The sequence below is a fragment of the Alligator mississippiensis genome, chromosome 3 (genome assembly GCF_030867095.1).
Source record: "Alligator mississippiensis isolate rAllMis1 chromosome 3, rAllMis1, whole genome shotgun sequence".
Taxonomy (NCBI): domain Eukaryota; kingdom Metazoa; phylum Chordata; order Crocodylia; family Alligatoridae; genus Alligator; species Alligator mississippiensis.
Window position 1 is genome coordinate 222593816 of NC_081826.1, and position 27788 is coordinate 222621603.

General features: G+C 44.4%; 1 protein-coding gene across 3 annotated transcripts in view; it reads left to right on the plus strand.

Moving 5' to 3' along the window:
- The first annotated feature begins 611 nt into the window (after positions 1-611).
- The window catches only part of DTWD2 (DTW domain containing 2), a 190579-nt gene continuing 163402 nt past the window's right edge, over positions 612-27788 (plus strand). The window contains exons 1-2 of one of the 3 annotated variants that reach the window (XM_019478164.2): positions 795-879; positions 3502-3588. In XM_019478164.2, the coding sequence (XP_019333709.1) occupies positions 3560-3588 (29 nt within the window). In that variant the 5' untranslated portion in view covers positions 795-879; positions 3502-3559. Of the gene's footprint in view, positions 880-3501; positions 3589-27788 lie in introns of all 3 variants that reach the window. The other 2 variants (XM_014608602.3, XM_059724917.1) reach the window with 2 other exon arrangements.

A 27788-nucleotide genomic window follows, 5' to 3' on the forward strand; every position in this document is an offset into this window, starting at 1 on the left:
TGGAGAGAGATTATATCTTTTATTATACCACCAAGATTTTTGCAAAAACAATTATTTGATTCCTTAGTTTCCTTAAAATAAGCTAATGCACATTAAGCATCACTTAAAAACTCTTAAGGCAGGCTAATGTGCATTTTCCTAGTATTTCACAATGGAGGTACTAGATTCAATTTGCATTGATTTAAGGGCACTAATGCACTTGTAGACGTGTCTTAAATTGACATCTACTGTCCCTTCTGCCTGGTTAGCTGTGGCAGGGGTGGCAAATGCACCTGGATCCCGAGGCCTCATCCTGGGCAGGGTCTGCAGGACAAAGAAGCAGCACAGGGCCACATTTGGGCAGCAGTACTAAGGGCCCCGCACACTGGAGTCCAGCGACACCAAATGTTGCGACAAGCCAGTGTGTGCGCGCGGTGCGCCTGCGTGCCACCCCTCCAACGCAGGCAGGATGCAACATCCTGACGTCACACGCGTCACAAGGCAACGCGGCGCGTCAGCAGAGACGGACGCTGCGCATGCGCGTCTTGCTCCGCAGCGTCCCGGCGCAACCCGCCCCGGGCCCGGACGCGGCGCCCTGATTGGTGGATCAACCGTGAAGGCGGGGCCCACGCGAGGGGCGGTGCTGGGAAACGGTTCCCTGACCACGTGACTCAGCCTTGCGGCCGCTCCGCAGCCTCTGGCGCCCCCGCGCGGCCGCCTCCCGCCCGGCGACATGGAACAGAGCCCGGCTGCGGCCCGCAAAGGGCCGGCGGCAGCCCAGGAGGCTGCGGCGCGGCCCGCGGCGGAAGGGGAGGAGGAGAGCGACGACGATGGCTGTGAGGGCCTGTGGGCGCTACCCGTGGAGCGCTGCGCCCGGAGGCCAGAGTGCGACCGCTGCAGGTGAGACCGGCGGGCGGGGACTGGCCCCAGTTCGCTTGGCGCATGCGCGGGAGGGGAGGACCCCTCTCATGCATAGGCTCCGGCTCACAGTGGCGCATGCGCGGGAGGACTTCCTCACTGGCTCCGGCTCTTCTTGGCGCATGCGCAAGAGCCCTCTGTCCCTGCCGCTGGGGGCGCTCGCGCGGGGAGGAGGCTAGCATTGAAATGGGCTGGTGCCTCACTGGGTGCAGTTGTCTTCCTGAGAAAGAGACAGACACCTTTTTAAAGAACGACCAGGGCTCTGGAGGGGGGCACATGGTGGGGTGCAGGGCTACAGGCAACACAGAACCCATTTTTCTCCAGTTCAAAATAAGCGAGCAGTTTCACTAGTAGGCTCATGGCCTCAGGCTGTGCTGTGGAGTTTAAGATGGGTGCCAAAAGCAGTGTAGCTTAATTGGAAGGAGTTAAAACCAGTGGCAGGGCTGTGAAATAAAAGCTGTGTGGCCAGGAGCAGCCCCAGAGAATAGTGCAGTAGAACAAAGCATAGCTTGATGGGTGCAATGTCCAGACCAGAACAACAGAAGGCACGGGCATTAACACCTGGGAATTAAGAGTTTCGAAGGGATCGGGTAGATGATAATAAGGCATGAGGTCACATGACTTACTCAGTGCTGCCTGCCTAGAAATGCTGCTGCCACTGCCAGGCAAGTCGTTTTAAACCGCGTGGAACAGGAATCAAATGGATGTGTAAGTGCACCAGTGCCCTATCTGGATCTGCCCGGTGGGCTCCCCCTGAAGGCCTGTGCCACCAGAGCAGCGGTTCTCCACCTTTTTAGACTACAATGCTTACCTCCTTATGCAGGGGAGTAGTAGTTTTCTGGTCGTAGGGGTAGGGGATCGTTCAGGCAGGGACAAGCCAGCCTGGCTTTTCTGTTTAGCTTATTTGCTTATCTCCTTGGCACCCTTCAAAAGATCTGGTGGCAGCCCAGGGCACCCTGGTTGGGAATCGTTCCACTAGAGTAGTGGTTTTCCAACTGAGTTCTGACTGATTGGCTAAGGAGCAGCTCAGGACCTTGTGGGGTTACAGCGGACAATAAGCTGAATATGAACCAACAGTGTGCCCTTGTGAAGAAGGCTAATAGCACGTTGGCTGCATTAGTGGGAGTGCTGCTAGCAGATCGAGGGAAGTGATTATTCCCCTCTATTTAGCACCGGTGAGGCCACATCTGGAGTACTGTCAGATTTTGGGCTTCCCACTACAGAAAAGATGTGGACAAATTGGAGGGAGTCCAGTGGAGGGCAATAAAAATGGTTAGGGGGCTGGGGAACATGGCTTGTAAAGAAAGGCTGAGCGAACTGGGCTTAGTTAGTCTGGAGAAGAGAAGACTGAGGGTAGATTTGATAGGAGTCTTCAACTGCCATGAAGTGTGGTTACAGAGAATGGAGCCAGACTATTCGCAGTGGTGGCAGATGACAGAACAAGGAGCAATAGTCTTAAGTTGCAGCAACGGAAGTTTAGGTTACATATTAGGAAAAAGTTTCTCATGAGGAGGGTAGTAAAGTACTAGAACAGGCTGCCCAGAGCGGTTGTGGAATCTTCGTCCTTAGAGATTTTTAAGACCTGGGTTGGCAAGACCTTGGCTGGGATGAGATGGTTGGAGATGGTCCTGATTTGAGCATGGGATTGGATTAGATGACATCCTGATATCCCTTCCAACCCTCATTGTCTATGATTTTGTGGGGCTTGGGGGCTCCGTGCAAAGTCAGCAGGGGTTCTACAAAGAGACTGGGAGTAATTGCATAGTGGGCTAGGAGGTGATACATCGCCATTGCCAGTTCAAATTGCTTGACTCCACATCAGACTTTAGCTCAGGGGTGGTGGTTCCATGACAGAAGTGATATGAAAGGACTACGTGACTTTAGGAAATATGAAAACCTCTTCACTAGAGCATGAAGTGCACCCTGGGGAAGCCTCAATAGCTAAATGGACTACAGAAGTCACAGGGTCAGACTACTCCATGTTAACAACACTGTTTGTGGTAATGCCAGGGTCCCCAACCCTTTTCTGGTAGAGGGCCAGATTTAGATTTGCACTTTACAGAATAGAACTACATGAGCTTTCCTAAGTGGCATCTTTGGGTTGGTTCTGGAATCATAGAAATAAAAACGTTTTGAGTTCATGGTACAACACTGCACAAAATGGTCTTCATGGAGGCCACTGCATTGCTGCTCCTTAGGTATCTAGTGTTTTCACTAAACAAACAGCAAGGTTCTGAATTGCACAAAAGCAATATAAAACCACTTATGATACAGGCTGTAGTGCAGAATATCATTCGATGAAGTAAGCTGCTGCTTACAAAAGTTTGTGCACCTCTGATTTAGCTGTTCCAAGGTACAAATCTACCCTGCCTTCTGTTTGACTTCAGACTAATGTGACTAACTACCTGTCTCAGATTTAAGAGTCATTCTTTGTCTCACAGGCCAGACTGCTTAAGATCTCAAGTTCTGGTAACGATCAACCCAACTGTAAATCAGAGGCTGAAAGATATTTGGAAAAACATTTTTTAATTGTTTACAATAGCTAGAAAAATTAAATTGGCGAACTTGCAGAGATCTGAAACACCTAAATACTGTTCTGCTTAGTTCTAGTGAGAACATTGCACCTGTTTCTTGCTGACCAAGAAGTGTGATATCAGGCTGCATGTTCAGCGCACACCCTCAGTGTCTGATGTAAGTGTTATAATCATAAAAGAGATTTCAGGGTCTTTGCTTGCAAACAGACTTTTCCAAAAATATAGGTATTTCCAAAGATAGTTATTGTTTTCGTAGCAAACTTTATTGCATATGGATGTGTATTTCTGGAGGAGGGCTTGAGACAGCTGCTAAAGCATCTTAAAATGTATGTGTATTCCTTGTTTTAAAGAAAGAGTGTCAAACATGCAGCCTGAAGAGCCACTCTACCTGGCTACTGGTAGGCCTGAGAAATAGGGGCTAGGGGCCCCTGCTGCAGAATCCAGAGGTATGGGCTGTTAGGATGGGACTGTCAGCAGCAGGGGGATGACTGAGGGTTGACACAGCCCCACTCAACCCGTGATCTGTTGGCCCATGGCTGCTGGTCCCAGCACTTGCCCCACAGCTGCAAAGGTAACTTGCCCCTGGGGTTCCAGCATACAAAGAGGTCCACAATCTGGATCCAGCTTGGGGCATGAGGTGAGTTTGAAACCCTTACTTTAAAGTCCTTTTTCCCAAAGCTGGGAAGATGTGTTTACTTTTTTAAAGAAATCTGAAGTATTATAGTAATGTTTTTGAATGAAAAACTTGATTAAATGAAGCCAATGCTGAGCATGACTATAAAACACATAGCCCATGTTAAAAATACTGATGGGAACTAACCACAAAAATGGATTAGTGCAGCCCTTCTGAATATGATCTATGGTAGTGCCCATTAAGCCCAGTCCTCCTCAACGCTGGCTCTTTTTCAAGTCTTGGTAAGCCACTACACTGCATACTTCTTGACTTCCTCTTCACTTCCACAGCTGACCTGCTTAGTTGTAGGTGACAAGTTGCACACTATTTTTATGTAACCGTGCAAGCAGTTCTAGAGGTAACATTCAAATATATGAATTAAAATTCCCTTTCTCCAAATGCAGATGTGTATAACTATGTATTTTGGTTTCTGCAAATGTGTCACTGAATTTGGTCATTTCAATATTTGCGGAAAATAAAGAAGGAATATGCGGAGGGCAAGGGGGCCACCTAAGCCCCCAGATTTATTTTCCCTTCTGTAGCATGGGGGAGGGAGGGGAACACATACAAATTCAAGGCAAACCTCCAATAATTAAAGTCTATATCTGGAAAATTATAACACATTTATTAATTTTCCATACATAAAGTCTAATTATTGGGGGTTGTCTTGTTCGAGTAAATATGATACTTGGCTTTTTCTGGTGAATCATTTCAACTGCAAATAACCCTACAAAGAATACTTCTCACCTTAGCACAACCAAAATACATCTTTCAAATTTTATACAGCATCCTGTTTAACACTGTGCAGATGACTTGATTAATTTTACGTGTATGTGTGTGTAGATAAAAACAAAACATTGCCTACCTAACTCTGTCCAAAATATTGGAAAGGGGATAGGCAGGATTGAAATGTATAAAACATAGGAGCTTTGGGTGCACCTGACCATTTGGGACAACTAAGTAGTCATGTGTATAGGAGCTGGGCTAGTTAGGGGAGGGGAAGTCTCCTGATGCTATCAGGTGATAGGTGCTCAATAGTTTTCTTGATAGTTGGAGCTCTCTGAGTGCTGAGGGGGCACTGTGCCATGGTGGGCCTGGTAGAGGGGTCTGGGATGTGGCTGAGGGGTTAGTAACTACTGCTGGGGGAGCGGGTGGATGAGTGTGAGGATTGAGAGTGTCACAGACCAAGTTGTGGAAAACTGATGTTTGGAAAACTGATAAATTGCATTTTGGGATTGCATCAGTTACAGTTTCTAAAAACTCTAGGGTAGAACAACTTCAAGTCTGCACTAGCTCTATAGTAATAACTGATAAATATGGCTCTAGTGAATGTGCTATAGTGATTGGCTAGTGATGACTTTTCTTGACAATGTACGTTAGTGTACCACAGTTGAATGTAAAAACCATAATTTAAAAATATTGCAGACTAATTAACAGCTATTTAAAAATGGATGCAACTCTAATTTGTATACTGAACGACACACCAAATGTCCAAAAGCTAATAAAGTGGAAGTTCGTTTTGAGAGGTGAGAACAGCAACTGTATGGGGATAGAGAAGGGAAGGCTACATTGTTGAAGAGGAACTTGCCTGAGAGAGACTGAATTGTCCGTTTGTAAGGAATTCCTGGCTACTTCATTTTCCACTGCTTGCATCAGGTCAGTGAGTCTACAGGTAAAAGATAGGAGGGAAAGAAGGCACACCAGAGGTGCTTCTTCACCTATCAGGAAGCAAATGATTCTAAGTGAATTAACAGTTTCTGAAGTGAAGAACTGATGATGAGAAATACAGCACCAAATTGTGTAATCAGTCTTTTTCTTGTAACTTTGTTTTTCAGGAATAAATTAAAGAAATTATTCAGAAGATACCTTTAATTGAGTGTGATGTCTTGAGGTTGTGCTCTGAAGAGCTGGAATAGGTGTGAATGCATTAATGGCTGAAACACAGCATAAATCACTGACCTAGAAGTCATAAGATATGTGCTTTATTCCCAGCTCTTTCATCAGTTAGCTGGGTGACCTTGGTATGCCTCAGAACTCGCTACATACATGCTTTATATAAAGTGGTTTGATATGTATGAATGATGCACGTGATTTACAAACTAAGATTGAACTGTAACTGGAATTGCTAATGTTTATGTGAGATGAGGTGACTGAATAAGTAGAAATAAAGGGTTACCTATGCCCTGACAATCTTTTAAAACAGTGACCTATGGCTTGAATGCCAGATCCGGCCAGTCGAGCCACTAGATTAGGCCTGTAGACCTGCGCTGGGCCCAGGGAGTTGCCAACTGTGTTGCTGCTGTGACTTCTCCTTTCTTTCCCACCCCCATTTTTCCCTTTCAGCTGGTGAGGAGCTGTGCTAAGGCTGGGCAGCTTGGAGCTGTGCCCTCAGTACAGCTGGGAGGTGTGCCAGAAGGGAAGCAGGGAGAAGCAGCAGCAGTATGGCTGCAATTTGCAGGTGCCATGCCCAGTACAGCTCCCCAGTGGCTGGAAGCTGTGCTCATACTGCGGCTGTGGAACTGTGGAGGGGAAGAGACATTGGGAGAAGTGGCACAGTCACTGCCTTACCCTGGCATGGGTATAGGGATAGCTCTCCTGCCATTGATGTGCTGCTGAAGCTACCTGGTCCATGTGAAACCAGAGACAGGTTGGAGAAGGTGTGTGTGTGTGGTGCAGCCTCCTACTGTCCCTGAAGATGTTTGTCCTGCAAGTACACATTAAAGTGATCCTTTAAGTTCGGGGTTTTCAACCTTTTTTGTAAGTGTACTCCTGGTGGCTGGATGGGGAGCGGGGAGGGTGCGCAGCCAAGCAGTGGCAATGTGGGGTGGTGAGTAGTGGCACTGGCCGCTGTGTGCGAGTCCCCACTGGCGACTGGCTGGCCGGGTGGCGCCTGTGCAGCCTGCAGAGGGGTGCCGCTGCCCTTGCTCCACCCTGGCCCTGCTCCTGGGAGGTGGCAGCGCAGGGTGGTGGGTGGCAGCACTCCTTCCCTGCCTGCCTGCATGTACACCCTAGGGCCTTCCCAAGTACCCCTGATTGACAACCCCTGCTTTAAGTAGTTTTAGTCACTTAGGAGTTATTCAGTTATACAGTCATGGAATTTTTTGGCAAAGGTACCTGGCTACAACTGTAAAGTCAGGGTTCAAATTACGGGGAGGCTCAGGGGGGCTGAGCCCCATAAGAGACAAGAGCTCCCCCATAAAAGATGAGAGGCCTCCGGCAGCCAAGCAGAAACTGTTGTTTAGCATGGGTGGGGGGGGGGAGAGTGGCCCCTCCCTCTTGTAGCTGTTGGGTGCTTTTTGCTGCAGCCACCTAGAGCCTGCGCCCAGGCTGCCCTATGGCTTCTCTCTGCCACCGCCACCACTTCCAATCCCTACAAGAGTCAGTGTAATTTGAACCCTGTGTAAAGTGAACGGCGCTGCAAATGCTTAACTGCATGCTTAATGCTAAGTCTATTCACTTCAGTCTATTTCTGAAACAGATGAGGACCTCAGTGAGACTAATGGGAAATAAAGTTAAAAATGAGTTGCATAACTCAACCTGCTACAGCAAACCTTCCTTTTTGTATTCAGAGCTGATATACATTTATGAAACTTTCAGTCTTGTTATTGCATTACTTTTTCTACTTACTTTTGCCTTAAAGGTAAAAAAAAAAAAAATTACCTTCAAAGCATTTTATTTTTTTTCTGTGAAATATATTTTATCCAGCCTTTATATAATTTCCTTAAAAATTAGAAGCTTTTTTTTTCTGCTGTCTACCTGTATTTAGAAGGGTCTTTTGGATGGATTCAAAAGTTTACATGTATAAGAATCTATGCCCCTTATGCTTTCTCCCTTCCTGGGTTCTCACACCTGATCTTTTGTTTCTTATTCCAGCTTTGTTTCAATTATTACATGTAGAAATCCTCTTGCAGAGCCAGTGGAGCTATGTTCACAGGCTTATCAAGGGCAGTTTATAAGAATGATGCATCTGACCATTAGTGAAACTTACCTAAATGAAGCAAACAAAATGGGGGAGAAAGGTTTAAAACAAATGAACAAACAGCTTATTTTATCTTTTATTTATAGTAAATGTGGATGATTATAATAATAGTAGGCATGCAAATTTAAAATAATTTATTTTTCCTTTTTTTCTGGTCAGTGAATCACTGAAAGCTTCATAGACTGCATAAATAATGAGTATAGGATGAGATGTAAGCTCAGTCTAATTGGATTTGAGACCATTCAGACAGCTTTCCTGTTTTCATGTATATTAGTTTATCACACTCTTATAATTTTCCTCTGGTTGATTTTCATTTGAGGCACCTACTATAAACTATATTCTGTTTATGTGCCTATGCTTCTCTCATGGGAGCTCTTCAGATATTTTATTTAGAGTCATGGAGTAATTATAGGGGACTTAGTGATGATCTGCATTGGAAATGTGGAAATGTAAAAACCAATAATAAGCAAAAGTTTGCTATTATTTATGTTTTTGGTAACATATTCTGTAATGTGTTCAAACCTAGGAAAAGTGTTCACATCCTGTTTTAGTAGCTACTTTCAAAGATAGGCTGTAGTTTGTCTTAGTTTATGTTGGAAGATTTGTCTTTCTACTGGAAACTATAAAGCCTTTGTATAGATTGGGCCATTTTTAAGTACCAATCTCGATTGACATGTGCCTACTGCATAGTAGTGCAGCCTCGTTTAAATTGCTGTAGCGCCCCATACTCACAGGTCTGACCTGTGCAGTTTTGAATTATTGAATTAAAGCACTTCAAAATACATTTAACACCTGGTCGTTTTATTATTTTGTAATTTGTTTGTGGTCGTTTAGCCAGTATGGTTAGTGCAGAGGTTTGTGAGATTTATTGGTATATAGCAACTAAAAATTACTTCAGTTTATGTATTGGTGGATTTTTGAGAAATTTAGAGTTATTTGTGACCTTTCATCTTGGATTTGTGTATGAGATATTAAAAATGATCACCAGTAAATTAATTGGGACAGGTTTTATGTGTAGGAAGAGGCATATAAAACATGGAATAGCATCTCCTGTAATTATTGGAGATTATTAATTTATTTCATACTGCTTACATTATTATAGGTCTTGTATTCTTTGTGGGGTGGGGGTTCTCCTAACTTTATTTCTCCATTTGGGATAGAACCCTCCATTTTAGTACGGTTGGCAAAACAGGGTGGCAAACAGTGTCTCCAGAAAGATAGGATTTAGATTTTTGGCTCATGAAATGAATGGCTTTAGTGAGGCAGTTTGGGTCTAGGCTTGAAGAAAGAAAGCTGTTTTAAGTGGAGGTCTAGGTTACTCAAGTTATCTGGTTTTGAGTATATTGGCATGGAGATTCTTGTCTTAGGACTCACTAGATGAATATTATTTACGTAGTTTTCTTTCATTCCTTAGTCTATAAGTAAACTATGGCTTTGGCTTCAGTTTTGTCCTGACCCTTTTCCTCTTGATTGTCTTGTTTTTCTTTTAAACTCTTTGGAGCAGAAAGTGTCTTTCAATAAGTTTGTATAATACTTAGCATTTGGGGCATTAGTGTTATATAGATAGCCCTTAGTATTCATGTGTGTAGTTTAGGCCACATATTAATATTTAGCATCTGTTTTGTCTTTTAGATGTGACTGTAACTCACTTTCAATAGAAGAGCATCAAATCAGCTAATTGCTATGCATTGTCTAGCTGAATAAATTATCTCTAAGTATGTTGGTTCTGAGGCAGGCACTGAAACAGGAATATAAAAGATGATGTCTTTGTCTACTACCTTATGTCTCCCTTCTTTTGAAACTATCTCTACTATCAGCATGAGTATAGTCTTAAAAGGTAATTAAATTGTTTCCCTTCTTTAATCTGATTTTTAGTAAGAAAAGTGACAGCAATATGTTAGACTTTCAGACAAATAATTATAGAGCTTTCCTTCCTATGCGGTTCCTAGTTTCAAAATTGGTTTCATTCTGTTCTGCAGGATTTGAGAATTAGGATGTTTTCTTTAGTAATTTTTTTTGTAATATACTTTATAGCATTTGCCTGAACAGTTTTTTCTTTAAAGAGAAAATGAACAATGGCATCCAAAAGGGAGTGTTTGCTAAAATTTGTTGAAATAATGTCCTGGGAGACTGGAAATTAATTTTATTCCCAGTTTAGTTATTGTATATGAAAAAAAAGTCAGTTGCTTCTGTGGCTCAGTTTCCTCATCTGTGAACTGAGCCTAATAAAACTTTCCAGTGTCTTGATGCTTAACTTTGAGTTATAAGCACTTCCTCAAAATAATAGCATAGCATTGCTGTTATGATTCCACAAGAAGAATTGCAATCATTCTGATTTATTGTGGACTCTTCAAAGTAATTTCCAATGTCACTCTACATTAGTAGAACATTTCTGATGTCTCTTTATTTGATTATTTGAAAATGTCATGATCCACAGAGGTCTTCTGGATAGTGGAATATGATAATCTAATTCCAATTTTGTATTTTGTATAAATACCTAGTCTTGTCTGGGCAGGGTCTATGTTGACAAAGTCCCACCAGTTAGTAAATTGAAGAGCTGCTCAGCTGAGTGGCACACAGGGTTTTTTACTCATCCCAAGGCCTGGGGGCCCTTGGAATCTGGCTAATTTTGGGGTCCTTGTACCCATCAGCTGAAGTTTTGGCAATCAGCTGATTGTCAGCTGGGGCCAATCCTGGCCCAATTGACAATTAGCCTTTTGTTGACACCCTGGTTTCATCTTGCTGGTGCAGCAGCTCAGGCTCATGATCCTGGGCTCTTCCTACCCAGCAAGCAAGATGAAATTTGGATCTAATCTCTTATCCCAAAATCACATGTTCTGTCATTCACGTGTGACAGGACAGCAGGTGTGACTGTTGGGATTGCAGATTAGATTACATCACAATTTGGTGGCTGGGTGGGTGAAAGGCAGCCCCACTGGGAAGCTGTGTGTGCTGGCTGGGTCTGGGCAGTGTCATTGGCAGGCATGGGGCAGATGCAGGCAGGAGTGCAGTGCAGGCTGCCCTGGGTGCACGCAGGCAGGGCTCAGCCCCATACAGAGCACTGGGGGGGAGCTGTGGGCCAGATGGGGAGGAGCAGGGGGTAGAGTGCACCTGCACTGCCTGGGTGAGTTCTGCTGCATGTGCCCCCTGCTACCCTCCTCCTCCTCCCCCCCCCCCCCCCCCCCCCCGCCCGGCCACAGCTGGCTCCTGGGACCTGGCGTGAAGGTAGCTCCTGCATCCCCCCCCAACACACCTTACACATACCCACCTACACAATATACAAAAGACTTTATTTTGAGCTATTATACAATTGCCTCTAAATTTACTACTCAAAAAAAACACAAATGAGGACAAAAATATTTTTTGAAGTAAAATTAAAATATGGTATAGTAGATGTTTCATTTTTATTATATAATTTGTTTTTTATCTATAACTTGTTAAATGATATCTTCTGAAAGATTTTATGTATGTGGCCCTTGACAGCTCACCAAAACTCATTAAGTGACCTGTCAGCCTAAATAATTTCCCACCCCTGGCAGGGTGGATTTGATTTAAATCAAATCAATTTCAATCATGATTTAAATCACGATTTAAATCACTGGTCTGGGAGCCTCAATTTAAGTACTGTTTTCTACAGAAAAAGTCCATTCTTGTTGCTTGATATTCTTTGATCATTTAACTTCTTGAAACTTTGCGCTTTCAGAAAAAGGTAAGGGCTTGACTGTGTGTACACAGAACTGCAGAGACAAGTGGGTGAGTAATCAGGTCTGATATCTTTCATCTCCATATGCTGCTGTTAACAAGGATGTTATCTCTGGCAACAACAGACTCTCCCTATTCCTGAAGAAGGGTGTTTTTGTCCAGAAGCTTGCAAAGAGCAATTTTTCCAACTATTTAGTTGGCCTAATAAAAGATATCATGGGGAATTTTTGGGTGGCTGTAGCCCATCCTGTAGCCCCCCTCCCAGCGCTGCCGCCTGTCCTGTCCACCCCAAGCTCAGCTCCAACCCAGCCCCTCCTGTCAGGAAGAGGTAGGTGCAGCACCTGGACCTGAGCTCGCAACGAATGGGCAGCCCACCCTTGCCCCATGCACAAATCCGGAGGGCATGTACCCCCATGCCTCCCTTGGGGGTGCACTCAGCAGCAGAGAGCCATCCCCCTGTGCCCCCTGGACAAGCTGCTCACAACTCTGTCCCGCACCCCACACTGCCCCAGCTGAGCAGTGCCTGCCTCTGCCCCACTCTCTTCCTCACTGTGGGGGCTTTGATCTGCCCCGCCCCACAGCACCCCATCCCTCCTCCACGCCTGTTCCAGCCACAGACTTATTGGCCAGACGCTGCTCTCCAAGCTGCTCAGCCGCATTCCTGGTTGCATGCTTCAGGTGTGCTAATGCACGCAACATTTATCGGTGACATTATCGGCTACCCTGGCCAAAAAACCCCCAATTACTAATAATGTCAGTTTTCCTTTTATCAGTGCCAATCCAATATGGATCAATATATTGGTGCACCTCTATAATTAAAAGTTATAATCCTTATTCCATGGTCATATCATAAATTAAAACTATCATAATTTTTTTGAAAGCATCTTAACAACCCCCCCATGATTAAATTTAAAAAATCTAATTTTGTTTTTAAAAAATTGTTCATTTTTATCTGCCCTGACCCCTGGTTTAACAACTGGACATAGTTTCTCTAGAGATGATCTGAGTTTGAATTTTTTATTACAATGTAGAAAATGCTCGATTACTTTTAAGTATCTCTCTTGTAGGTTTAAACTGCATGCTTAACAAAAGAGTTACCTTTTGTTTGTTTGTTTAATGTAATTAGGAAATTAAGAGCCAGTTTGACCCATTTCAGATCATTCTTGTTAGTTTTAATAAAAGAAGCAAGCTCTTTTATCTGTTTAAAATTCATATATATGTGCTTTATTTATTAAATCATAGACTACTTTGCTCAAAGTGTTATACTATGATGTCTAAATATTCTCATTTCTATGTGGAGGCTACTGCATTACTGTTTCTTACATATGTTGTGTGTTGTTAAATAGTTAAAATGTTCTGATTGCTCTGAGTTGTACAAAAGCAGTATGTAGCAACCTGAGGGCATAGATCCTGATTAAGGGCTTATCAAATTCTATGCTACAGAAATCCCTTGGAAATCAGTGAGAGTCGCATCTGAGGGACTTTGCAGGATCAGACCCATATTTTTTAACTGTAAAGAACACTCCTTAAATTGTGTATAAGATTGTCTTCAATCTGGCTGTGTCCACACCTAAATTTTGTGCCTAAACAAAGGTGTAGCAATCCTTTTTGTCCTTGCAGAACTAGAAGTAACTTCTTTTGAAGGTGGCTCTGACTGCTTCTTAAGGTCTATTATACTGGATGTTTGGATAAAATATAAATATTTTTAGTTACGGTTAAGGTAAGAAAATACAAAGCTGAAATGAACTAATCTGTAGTTTGGTCACTTACACTATACCAAGAAAATTGATGCATAGTTAACTTGATTCACTTGCTTGATTGAAGGATCTTTAATTTAAGTAGACAGTTTGTCTGTTGAAGAACGATAATAGTGCTGAATAGTAGGGCTGTGCGATTCTTTGGTAGCTGATTTCAATTTGAAGGAGATTCGGCCTGATTCGGGGACCAAATCTCCGAATCGAATCAGGAAACCAAGTAAAAGCTCTGAATTGATTCAGAAAAGATTCAGGCGTAGACTAAACAGGCAGCTGACATAGCTGCCTCCAGCTGGTAAGTCTGTTAGGGTTGGAGGAGGGGGGAGGGAAAGGGCATGGGGGAGGGAGGGAGGGTTTGGGGCTGAGGCTGGGGCTGGGACAAGCTGCCCAGCCAAGGCGGAGGGGGTGGCGGGGCGGTCGAGCGCTACCGTGCCTGCATCCGAGTGGGGGCTATGCCCTGCTGCTGCTTGCCCAGCCACAGTGGGATGTGGGCAAGGCTCTCTCCAGGTCGAAGGGGGCAAGTAGCAGCAGGGCATATCCCCTGCTCCCACTGCTGCCGCACCCGCATCATACACCCTTCCACACTAGCTGGCAAGCGACAGTGCCCGTCCCCCAACACCAGCTGGGCAAATGGTGGTAGCGCTTGCCTCCCCCCACCCCCGTCCCGCGTCGGCTGGCAAGTGGCAGCAGCACAGAGTCCCTACTCCCAGCACTGATGCAGGCATGGCAGCGCTGGGAGTAGAGGCTATGCCCTGCTGCCTCTTGCCCAGCCGGCGTGCGAGGTTGGGGGGGGCCCATGATGCAGGCACGGTTCGCTCTGGGCAGAAGGGGGCAAGCAGGAGCAGGGCACAGTCCCCATTCCTAGTGCTGCTGCACCCACATCAGCACTGGGAGTAGGGACTCTGCCTTGCTGCTGCTTGCCAGCCAGTGTGGGGAAACATGGGAAGTGAGCGCGGCAGCGCTAGGAGCGGGGGCTATGCCCTGCTGCCGCTTGCCCTCTTCTGCCCAGAGTGAGCTGCATCCACATCCTGCTCCCTCCCCACTCCGCCCCCCCCGCCTTGGCAAGTGGCACCAGGGCTGGGCACCTTGCCCCTTTCCTCCCCCAACCCTGACTGACTTATCAGCTGGAGGCAGCTGTGTCAGTTGCCTGTTTAGTGTATGGCCAAATCACCGAAGCGGCACCAAATCTTTCAGATCTGATTCCACTCAATCGTATTGGGACAGTGATTTGAATCTCCAAACTGAATCACTGTCCTCTGTATCGGACAAATCCGAAGTGAATACTTGCCACTTTGCACAGGCCTACTGAATAGCTTATGCAACCACACAACATTACACATTTTTCATATGATACACTCTCTACATTTGGAAAATTAAGTTGGGAAGAAGGCAGCAGTTTTTATAAGCACAAGGGAAAGGTATGTAGTTTCGTGATGGGATATTATTAGGCTATTTGAACTTGTTTTTAAAACAAATTCAGTGTAAACACAAATATTAATTTGTTTACTTTAAAATATCAGAGAGAGAAAAATAAGCTTGATTAATTATTCAGGAATATCTTATGCATCCAAATTGCTTCAAAGCCTTTGATTTCTTAGGCTGTTAAAGTGGGCTGCAGGCACTTTCTCTAGATGCTTTAAATAAATAGTGTGTTGTGTAGGGGTTGTTGTGTATCTAATGCTATAGAACCTGTATGGTTCACAATGAAAACAAATTACTTGTATATTTTAGGTAGGAGATTGCTGCGGGGGTTTTTTGTATACAGGTTTCTCTCACTTTATGCGGGTTCTCTATGTTCAAATTTGCTCTTATGTGATGACCCTTTTTAAACCAAAATTTTGTTACATACAAGGTAAATTCACTCTTATGCAGTCGGTGGGGTGGAAGCCCGCAGTCAGCTGCTTTGTGCGGTGCATTGTGGGAGTGACATGCACCAAAATATAGTCTCCTGTCTGGGTCTGTGCTCCTTGCTCATTGTCTGCAACGCGTGTTTCTGTAGTTGCCATCCCCATTATGATAGTGTCCTGTGCTTGTGTGTACTGTCTGCTGTTGGTGAGTACCAAAATTGTCTTGTAAAAGTGGTAGAAATGAGTGTGAGGGTCAGTACAGTCGAGGTCTTGAAATGTAACCCTATTTGTTACATTGTAAAGTGGGTTCCCTTTATGCAAATTTGAGTTATGTGCCATTTTCCAGGAACTCATGTACAGCATAAAGTGAGGGAAACCTGTATATACATTTGGCCAGAGAGAAGGCTAAACTGGAGGCATATAGAGGAAGATAGGCTGGTTATAGGTGAAGGTCTAAGACTGGCTATATTTCTACAAAGGTAGGAAGTGGTCCAGGGAGTTGTGTGTTTTATAGATGTTAGGGGCTGGAAAGGACCTTACAGATCATCGGGTCCAGCTCCCCTGCACGTAGGCAGGAAAGAGCTCTGGGATCAGATGACCCCAGCAAGGTGGGGGTCAAGACACTTTTTGAAGATTGCCAGGGTGGGTTACTATACCTCCTTTGGGGGGAACCTGTTCCAAACCCTTGGCACTTGACTTGTAAAGAAGTTTTTCCTTATGTCCATTCTGAAGCGATCTTCAATCGATTTGTGCCCATTGTTTCTTATCCTCCCCTGGGGGGCCTTGCTGAACAGATGCTTCCCCAGGCCATGATGTACACCATTGATATAGGCTGCCACCAAGTCCCTTCTGAGTCTTTTCTTTTCCAGGCTGAACAGTTCCAAGTCTTTCAGCCTCTCCTCATATGACCTGCTCTATAGGCCTCTAATCATGCTCATGGCCCTCTTTTGGATTCTCAAGCTCCTCCACATGCTTGCTGAAATGCAGCGCCCAGAACTGGCCAGGGTACTCCAGCTGTGGTCTCACCAAGGCCAAGTAGAGCGGGAAGATGACATCCTTAGCCTTGCTCAAAATGCTTCAGTAGATGTATGCCATTGTTTGCTTAGTTCTGCCAGCTATGGCATTGCATTGGTGGCTCATGTTCATTTTGTGGTCTATCACGATACCCAGGCTTTGTCCAGATATGGTGCTGGCAAGCGTAGCACTGCTGAGTCTCTAAGTGTGTTGCAGGTTATTTTGCCCCAGATGGAGCATTTTTTACTTTACATTTCTCTGTATTAAATGTCATCAGGTTGAGATCCGCCTACCTCACAAGCCTGTCCAAGTTGGCCTCTATTGCCAGCCTGTCTTCAGGCATGACCACACTTCCCCATAGTTTGGTGCTGTCAGTGAATTTTGCCAGTTCATTTTAATATCCACTGATGAACATGTTGAAAAGCACTGGTCCAACTACTGAACCCTGAGGGACGCCACTGGTCCCCTTCCGCCATGTTGACTCAGTTCCGTCAATCAATACTCTCTGGGTCCTACCTCAGAGCCAGTTACCTAGCTGTTCCCACCACTGCTCAGCAGATAGTGCTTAGGAATCATTAAAGCACTATTAACCCTTAAATGGAACGTGAAATACGAACACAGGCAACTCAGTGTCCTAAAATCAAAGTCTAACTTTGTTAGTACAAGTATTATCGTAGCAGTTTCTATATTCAGAGAGAGAAAAACACTTAATACAATGATCTCACCCAATCCCAGATGATACTTTGCTTCACAGAAAAGACAGCCACTCAGTTCCTGAAGCAAAGGGTGTATTGTTGGCTGGGATGATCCAGACAGGTGTTGAAAGCTGGATTCAAGATATAGATGATGATGATGCTGATGACACACTTAACTTTCTTGCTTCCCCCTTTTATGCTTTTCTTTAACTTGACTCCTTGCTTTTGGATTGGTCTCTCTGCAGTCAGCATATTGTTCATATTTTATCCTGTCAGCATATTCCTTCTTACTTTAAGCATTGTCCATTGGTCTCCTTTATCACCTTTCATTAACATATCCAATCATTTCATACCTATGATTTAGCTGGTTAGTGCTAAGTTCAGTTAATTTGAGCTAGTAACAAAACTATTACTATGTTGTGTTAGAAAAACTCCTCACAGTGATAGAAAAAGGAAAGAAACATTATGTGAGCAAACTCAAGGCCATAAGCTGCTTGCAAGAAACAAGGCCAGCTGATATTGCAAACACCAGCAAAATGAAAAGTTCAGATAACAGTGAGGCTATACAGAACATTAGCCTTAATATAAAAGAAAACTTTAAACAATGCTATAATTCACCACTCTATAAACAGGTGCAACTTTAAAACATAAAATAAGAAAAGCTACCCTAACACCCTCCCACTCTTTTTTTTTTTTTTTTAATCTCAGCACCAGAGCTATGAAGTCTTCTATGAGTAGGGACCTACCAAATTCATGGGCCCCAGCGGCTGATTACTCAACTTTAAAACATAAAATATGACAAGCTACCCTAATACAGCCACCAGACCATAAAGTAGTCAAGACCACATTTTCCCAATTTTACCATGAGGACGTTGTGGGAGACCGGGTTGAAGGCATTTTTGAAGTCCAAGTATATGATATCAATCTCATTTCCCCTATCCAGGTGGTGAGTTACCTGATCGTAGAAGGAAACAAGAAAATGAGCATGACCTGCCTGTAATGAAGCCATATTAGATATTCTTCAGAATACTGCCTTCTGTTAACTTATCAGTAATGGATTTTATGATAATTTTTTCCAGGATTTTGCCAGGGATTGAGGGCAAACTGACTGGTTTGTAATTCCCCAGGTCCTCCTTTTTCCCTTTCTTAAAGATAGGCACCACACTGGCCTTCTTCCAGTCTTTTGGGACCTCTTCCAAGTGCCATGAGTCTTCAAGTAACTTTGCCATAGGTTGTGTGATGATGTCGGCCAGTTCTTTTAGCACTCTCGGGTGTAGTTCATTTGGTCTTCCTGACCTGTAGATTTTTAGGCTTTGCAGGTGTGCCCCCACAAGATCTTCGCCAACTATGGGAGGGAGGTCACCTCCACCTTGATCGTCCTGTATCCTGTCAAGCAGCCTACCATCCTTGGACTGGTGGAATACCAGCGTGAAGTATTAATTCAGGAGTTTTGTTGTGTCCTGAGTGTTGGTTATTAGCTGTCCCATTTAATTCATCAGGGGCCCTATGCTTCCCTTATTTCCCTCACAATTTTCTACATGTCTAAAGAAGGACTTTTTGTTGTCCTTGATTCCAGTTGCCAATTTGTATTCGGTTTGTGCCTTTGCTGTCCTAATCCGCTACCTACAGGTGCGGGCTATTGCTGAGTACTCCTCTTTGGTGGTTATTTCTGACTGCCATCCCTTGTAGATTTGTCTCTTTAATTTCAGGAGGTCCATGACTTCCTTATTGAGCCAAGGAGGTCTCTCAGCACTTTTGCTGCCTTTCTTACAAAAGGGAATGGACTTCCTTTGTGCTCCTAGGATTGTTTCCTTGAGCAATGACTACTCTTCTTATACTCCCTTCCTCATCAAACCATGGTTCCACAGGACCTTGCCAACCAATCTTCTAAGCTTGTGGAAGTCAGCTTTTCTAAAATCAAGGATTTCTACTCTACTGTCTGATTTTCTTGATTTACGGTGGATGGAGAAAGTGATCATCTCATGGTCACTGTTGCCCAGTTTCCCTTTGATCCTCAGGTTGCTCACTAGATTGTCTCTTTTGGTCAGTACTAGGTTTTTTTAAAACCTCATCAGCAAATGTATATATTTCTTGAATGGTTCATCCTTAGTCCTGAAATGTATTGTAGTTGGTATTATGGAGGGATGATTGCTGGATGTCCATGTCTTAACCAGCTTCTTTTCTTAAGCATTTAAGGATTGACCCTGGTGCAGAGTATTGAGAATATTGGCAAGAAAATGAGCTGGAGATAGTGCTCGATCCATTCTTTTTTAATGCCTGTAATTTAACTGTCATTGAGTGTTTCTCTTTTCAAGGTCTCACTCAATTCCTTCCAGATTTCAGCAGCATCAGCAATAAAATAGCAATTTCCCTGCACTTTCTTCATGGCTACAGAAATGGACTACAGAATAGTCAGTGTACATTCAACATTTTTCTTTAGCCCAAAGTTGTGAACTTTGGCTATGACAGCTCCGTTTCTTTTGTCACAATTGTGTTCACAAATTGTCATCAGACTAGGCAAGTTCTCAATATATATCGCTTAAAACAGTCCACTACTGTGTTCCCTTGCACGTTCTGTAGGAGAGTTAGTTTGGTTCCTCCTGCTTTCTTCAGAGCAGCTGAGGCAATGTGGTTGTTACAAAAGTATTTTGCAATTTCAACAACATTAGCCCTTATTTCTGGAGCCCTAAAGTCTTTGGCTAAGAGGTGCATCAAGTTTTATTAGCTTGGGGCTTTCTTCACTTTCTTCTAGATTTCTTCTCACCTTTGATATGTTTGCAGCATTGTCTGTGACAAAGCTGCGTACTAGACATTTGATTTTTTTCCCCACAGTTTGTTATAGCTTTTTTGCAAGTATTCAGCTGTGTGTGCATTTCCTGATGTATCAATTGTTTCTGTAAGGTAGACAATCTCTTCTGTTGTCACACAAGCACATGCTAATGGATCATTGTGGACATTGCCCCACCCATCAAGACTCAGGTTAACAATTTTCCCCTCTAGACTTTTTGCTCACTTTTTAGTTTCTCTTTCATACACTTTATCCAGCAGTTTGCCTGCTGTTATCTGTTCTGTTCAGTGGACTGTATCCTGGTCATAATGACTGAACCATGTCAATGAAGTGTGTGTTCTCAACCATATGGAAAGGAGAGTTTCTTGCATAAACAAACTGAGCATTTTTTCTATCAGTTACCTCTTGCTGTAATCTGCTGGTTCTTATTACAAACTTATCTATGGTTGCTTGTGGATGATGATTTTTTTCTTTTTTTGCTACAGGTGATATACTATGTGGCATACATTTAACTGGAACACTGGTATCATTAGCAGATAACTCAGAAACTGTAGATGGTGATGATGATGTTGGAGATGGATAGTCAGTAAAAGTGCACCAATACATCGGACCGATATAAAGAGAATTGATTGTATCAGAAATCGGCCTGATGTCACCCATAATTTGGCTGATAAATGCCCGTGCATGCGTACAGCTGCAGCACAGCATGCAGGCATCAATGAGCACAGCCCGGCAGCTTGGAAAGCTGTATGCAGCTGGTAAATCTGTTGTGGTGGAAGGGGAGGGGGGAAAGAAGGGACATGGGGGGGCAGATCAAGGCCTCCCACGGGGAAGGAGGGAGTGGGGCTGGGGCCGGCACTACGCAGCTGGGGCAGGACAGGGCGCGGGACAGAGCTGTAGCTTGTCCAGGGAGGTGAGGGGCGGCTACTGCTGCTGCATGCACCCTGGCGGGGCAACATGTGCCCCCTGGTTCTGCATGGGGCGGAGGCGGAGCGGGATGTTGCTGTGGGCTGGGGCTGGGGTGTGCCGGGCTCTTCCTGGTAGATGGAGGCTGTACTTGGGGCTGTGGGGCTGCGCTCAGGGCTGCACTTCCGGCACATGGGGGCTGTGCTCGAGTCTGTGCCCAGGGCGGGTGGTAGCGGCGCTGGGAAGGGGCTATGGCAAAATTTGGGGTGGCTGCACGCCCCACGTGCTGGGAAGAGCCTGCCCACCCCACGCAGATCTGGAGGGTACACTCCCCCCTCTCTGTGCCCTCCCAGGGTGCAAGCAGTGGCGGGAGCCACCCCCTACCTCCCGGCATCCCCATACAAGCCATGGCTCTGTCCTGTGCCCTGCCCCACCCCAGCTGGGGAGCGCTGGCCCAAGCCTCTGCCCCGCTCCCTCCCTCACCACGGGGGGTCTTGATTTACTCCCCATGCCCCTTCCTTCCCCCTTCCCCTTCCATGACAACAGACTGACTGGCTGCACGCAGCTGTATCAGAAATCAGATTCGTATCCACCTTAAAATTCACCTATTGGTATTGGCCGCCAAAATCTCTATTGGTGCACCCCTAATAGTCAGAATCCTGTATATTGAGGATGGATCCTCCTGAACAAAAGTAGTCAATACAGACATTAGAGTACTTCTCATTTAGTATTACACATTGCGCTCGGTACTACTTTAGAAGTGAAACTGTAAAAGAAAGATTTGACTATTTCAGCCATTATTTTATATCACAACTGCATTAAAAATACGGTAGTTCCATAAAATAACTATATTTTTGCTCAAACATTTTTATGAGAATTCAAGTAGTCCAGAAGTCAACCCGAAAGATATGGACAGGGAAGACGGTCAGTACTTAAGAAAGAAGCATGAAATAATAAACTTGGAGATCCTGCATGTTCAGACATGTTCCATTCATCCTCTTCAATACAGCTTCCTCCTGAGGAGGAGCACTTCTCATGATGTTGTTTCATTTGGGCAACCAGGCCTTGCATTTCTTTGTGCACTGTTTGTATTTTGCACACATGCCTGCTTTACCCACAGGTAGAAGAACTTAATTAAAACATTCTCAAACAGGGTCTCTCTCTTACGGCCTGACAAGTCTGCTGACATGATAGGTTTTCCCTTTTACCATACCATTCCCTCACTGGACATCGAACCAGTGGAGAGGCTATGCTCAGAAGCGTATCCCTTTAGATGTCTGGAATCTTCTACTTAAAATGTTTCTCTTTTGTTTCTACTGCCACTCCCTCCTTGCATTTATCTCCAGACTCCTCCTTGCCCAGATCTACTGTGCCCCCAACAATCCTCTATTCATTTAACTTCTTGAAACTGCACTCTTAGAGAGAGGTAAAGGCTTGACTCTGTGTACACAAACTTCCAGGGAGATGAGAGGACTGATGGGTAGGTAATCAGGTGTGTTGTCTCTCATCTCCATATACTGCTGTTAACAAGGATGTTATCTGTGGAGACACAAATCCACAGTTTGTGAACTGAAATGAAGCATCACAGAGATGCTTAATGGGATCTTGTAGACTGAGTACTGAGTCCCACTGGGTAGAGTGGTTTTCTTTAATTTTTGCTAATCTATAGAGGAGCCTCTGGGAACCCCATAACATTGGGCCCCTAATTTAGTCCATGGCTTGTTGTTTTAGAAAAGTTTTATAAATAGGTCACGTTACATGAATGTATTGTCTCAAACAGTATATAATTAGAAATTATAATCCCTATTCCATGATGATATCTTTTAGCTTCAACATATTTTAAAATTTAAACTCTTCTTTATATAGGTTTATTTTTAAAAAATCTTTAAAAAAGAAAATACAATTAAATAAAAACAATCTGGTTTTTTTTAATTAAAAAATTGTTGATTTTTATCTGGTCTGCCACTACACGCATGGTAGAGTGTCTGCCCACACACACAGGTATGTAGCCTTGGCGGGGGAGGGGGTGGCCCCTGCTAGTGCAACCACTAGCAGCCCCCATCTACTTAGAAGTCAGACAGCCTTGACCTAGGCTAGAAACAGAGGTCCCAGGAAAAAGCCTGTTGTTCTGGAATCCTAAAGGCATACAAACCCATAGTCCAACTTCAAATACCTACAATATAATGTCAAATATCATTCAATCCCCCATGGCTGTTTCTGATAATCCACAGTCATTTCAGGTAGACTACTCATTTCCCTGTCTGAGCTCCTGCAACTGCAGCTGGAGGAGGTGTAAAGTGATTGTCTTTTCCTGGAAGGCTTTCAGTTGGCAATGAGGATGAATATTAGGAGGTGATTGCTTGAATTGCAAAATAAGTTAATATCCAGCCGGTGTTTTTCAGGTCTCACTGCTGTCCATCTCTCCGCAGGGGATGGGTTTCCTGCATACTTCAAGCAAGGGAAGGGGAGGGGGAATGGGGAGCAACTGTCAGAATCTACCTGGAGATGCCAAAAAAAGGTCTTTCTGGAACTAAAAAATGCAGGAACTGCTTTCGTATCTGGGGCAGGAGGGATGGGAGGGAAGGGGAGAGCAACTCAAAATCTGCCTAGAGGCATGAAAAAAATGATCTTTCTGGTGCCAAAAAATGTGGGAACTGTAGGTTTCAGGGGGAGGGGAATTCAGTTGTTACACTAAGACTTTGATTACTAATTAAGAAAAATCTACAGTTGAAAGGATGGGTGCAAATGCATCCCTCGGAGCATTCACTGATCTAATTCACAGCGCCACTCTGGGCTGATTGGGGAGGATTTACATAAATTAAGAGCTGAGACTGGATTGTAACTGGAATGACTCTAATGGTTTATTGATAGCAGCTACACAACTACAAAACCACTATAACAAACTAAATCCTATATATGTATACATAGATATATATATATATATATATCTATGTATACATAGATATATATATATCTATCTATCTAGATATAGATATCTCCTAACAAACTACTGACAACTAAGGTACTGTATACAATATATATACAACTGGAGGGTTCGGATTACACACAGCGGTTAATGCTATCATGACTAGAGGATTTAAGGATGACAATAATGACAGATAAAATAAATAGGAACACGAGGACAAGTACGACAGACTTAAAAATGGCAAGACACACAGAAATACAGATATGCATGGGTACACTCACAATTCCCACACCCTGCGATTGGATATACATACCCTAAGGTCTGGCAGCTGCTCAGATTAGGCAGACAAATGCCTAAGAGGCACCTGGCTTCAGTACCTTATCAGGAGAATAGAGATCTTCAGATGGTCACTTTGCTGGCGGCCTCCCAGCACACCTTCACAGCTATAGCCGCGCTGACTGGCCAGGTCTCATGTGGCTCTTCACAGCTCCAATCTCTCTCTCTCTTTCTCTCTATCAAGCTCACAAACTCATGCACAAACCGTGATCCACAAGCCACCAAACCAAACCCACCACACAGAACCCGCCGTCAGGACCCACACACAATCCCTTGCACACTTGCTGTTTATAGCCTCCTCTTGGAAGGTTGCAGAATATTACCTCGTACATATGCGTGCATGCAGTCACGTTCTCACACTTTCCAACCTGTTGCACAAGTGCAGTCACACCACAGGTCAATGGTTTAGGGGCTCCAGCACTGGGCCTGTCAGTGACCTACGCACAACAAGGGAATCATGCAGGGGTCATCATACAGGCAACCCCCACTTGCGCTCTTAATTGGTTCCTGAAAAAACGAGCTTTAAGTGAAATGAGTATCAAGTGAAACTGAAATTATTTGACAACGCAAGATGGTGACTGCAGTTGTTTTTAATGGCCCAAGATGGTGACCGCGAACGTTATAACAAAACTCGCTGAGCGCTAAGTGAAATAGGGTGTCAATTTAAAATGAGTGTCACGAAATAGTGCTAAGTGAAACAGTGTTAAATGGGGGTTGCCTGTACTCTCACATAACATCACAGTCATTCTCAAACATATAGATACGTTAGCATAAGCAAACGTCGGATCTGAACATTATCAACTCAGGAGACAAGGCAGGGTATACTGAATTGTGGCTACACAATAAGTCCCAGCCCGAGCTGGTGACATTGGCCCTTGACAGGGGCTAATCAAGGAACCACAGGCTTCCCGTGCTTCAGACTTTAAATGCCCAGAAGCACACTGCTGCTGAGGTGTGCTGCTGGGCTAAATTGCTGCACTGCTGTCTGTCACTGAAATGAGCACTGGGCAGAAGGACAGGTCCAAGCTGAGTGCTTTTTACAAGTCTTGTTCTGGTTTACTTTTAAGTCACTGTTGCTTTGTGCTTTGTGTTTCTTGAATATATTGTTGCTGGTTCTTAGTGTGTGTTTTTGTGTCCCTTTCACAGCCATAGGCAGGGATTTTTCAAATTTCCCTGGGTTTTTGTAGCCCCAAAGTCCCAGGTTGGGGCTTTAATTGGGTAATCAGGCTGAAGAGTAGGAGGTAATTACTTGAATTGAAAAGGGAGTTAACACCGGCTTGGTAGAATCTGGTGTTAATTAGTGCTTTTCAGTTTCAGGCTGGCTGTTTCTCAGGAGAGGGTGGGTTTCTCAACCCCTTCGGCCAGTCAGAGGCATGGAGGGGAGCTGCATTGAAGCCATGAAGAATCAGCCCAGGGCTATGAAGATGCTGTGAAAAAAATCAGCTAGATCTGTGAATTGAGTGTATCCCTACTGATAGCACTTCAGACAGACAGCTAGATTTCTGCTCCTAAGTACTTGATTTTTAAGAATCTGTTCCTGTAAAGTGTGAAACTACTTGAGTAATTTTACTTGATTCAGATTATATTTAACACAGTTAATCAATATGACTACTCGCATAAGGCACACTAGTAGCTTGTTTAAAGTATCATGGCTTAAGAGGACAAGTAACATTAGATGGGAAAGGGTGAAAACATAAAATTTAAAATGAATCAGAAAGAATTTAAAAGACCACCACAAGTTAGAAATGTTTTTGACACTATGGATTTCCATTTGAAATCTCTGGGTTTATCTTGTGAATCTTTAGGTGTTTGCAAAGCTAGCAGTGGTAGTATTATACACCACCTGTGGCACCCTTAAAAAGATCTCACAGCACTTCAAGGCCCTGCAGCACCTTAGTTGAGAATCACTGCCCTATACCTTTGGCTTTCCCTAACAACTGTCTCTTCAAATAGATTCAAAATGTGTTCTAAATATAGGGGCATCATTATCTGAATTGGTTAATTTATTACTTTTTAAAATTGAATTTAAAAACACGTACATATAATATGTAAAATATTTAAATAAAAGATAATGCAGGTCCTGTAAACCATAAATCTGTGTTTCTGCAGGAACTAACTAGGGGCCCAGCTTGATGATTTTTTTTTTTTAAACATGAGTTTATATGTCCCTACATATGTGTGACAGTTTGGGGTCTCAGGATGACTGTGACAGCCTGTGGTGGGCACACAGTTCCTACCCAGGCTCCAATTCTAGGAGCCCTCACCTCCTTTGCTCGCCTGCCCTGCCTTTGGTGTTGTTATGTTAGTAGGAAGGAGGTTCCCTGAGGGTCTTGGAGCGAAGCTGCCGTTGTTTCTGTGTTGAGCCTCAGCCTTCTCAGCTTCCACCCTTTTTCTTTTGCTGAGCCCTCTACCTCTAGTCCATTGACCAAACCGAGTGTTGGGGTTCCTGGCTTCTTGTCTGGCCATCCAAGGCCTTTATCTCTGCCCTTTCTTGGACTGCTGAGCCTCCCTGAGTGCACTCTCTCTCTCCCCCCACCCAGCACTTGTCTCTGCTCTTCTTGGGCTCCAGGCCTCTGGCCCCTGGTCTGTGCCTCTCAGGCACGAATGTAATTGCCTCTTGTGGGTGTTGTGGAATCGCCCCTCAGGTGCTATGGGACCTCCAGGCGACTCCTTACAGTCCCCCTCTCCCCCGAACTATCAGGCTCCATCTGAGCTACCTGAGTGTTTCCTTTTGCTGCCTGGACACCTGACCCTCCTGGCACACTCCCCCCACAGCACCAAATGAAACTGCAACCAAAACACAAGCCCTTCTGGTTGTAACTAAACTCCTACCCAACCATGGGTCTTAATTTGTTGCTAGTCCTCGGCTACTTCTGCTCTCTCCAGGCCTGGCACGCTCTGTTTGGCTGTCAGCCCCTCTGCAGAGCTCTTCCCATTTCAGTGTCCAGGCCAGTCTGCCTGACCTGCTTCTGGGGTTGCCTTACATCTTACTCGGGGCCCTGCCTCCTTCCAGTTAGGTGACTCTCTAAGGTTGTATGCAGGTGCCCCCTAAATCATTTCATTGGGCATTTTTACGTGTATTCTGGGACGTGGTATCGGGTTCTTTAATTAGCAAGCTGTGCTAATTAAAAGTGCCTGCACGTCACTTGTATCAGCATCCCGGTGCATCCCTGCGCTGAAAAAATGATGGCGGGGCACTTTGAGCTAAAGCTCATTGAATGTGTTTTATTTCAAAATGCCCCACCGCCATTTTTTTCAGCACACGGACATATGGGGATGCTGATACATGTGATGCAGAAGGCTGTCGGAGTGTGTCAGTTTCCATGCTCCAGCAGACTCGATTAATTGAGTCTGCTCCGACACGCTGGATTCCCAGCATGTTGGAATAGGCACCCCGCATGTCTATAGGAACCTATTAGCTAGTCTGTGGCAACCCAGCTGCAGCTGTGCTCTGTTTCTCTGCATGGCTCTCCCTGGGCTGCTTCTCTCTCAAAGAGAGCCCTAGGCTCTCTGTCACAAGATGTTACAAATGTTTTCCGATTCAGCTCAAAGTTGTTGTTTTGCATCTGAATGTTTAGTTATATTAAACAATATACTGTGAAACTTTTTCCGGAATTTTTATCTTGATGTAGGTGTTCAGACACGCACATAATTGGAGTTAATTCTGTTGTGGCATAATGCTATTGGAAGACCCAAATCACAGTTCAGATGGTTTGAAATTATTTTGAATGCAGTTA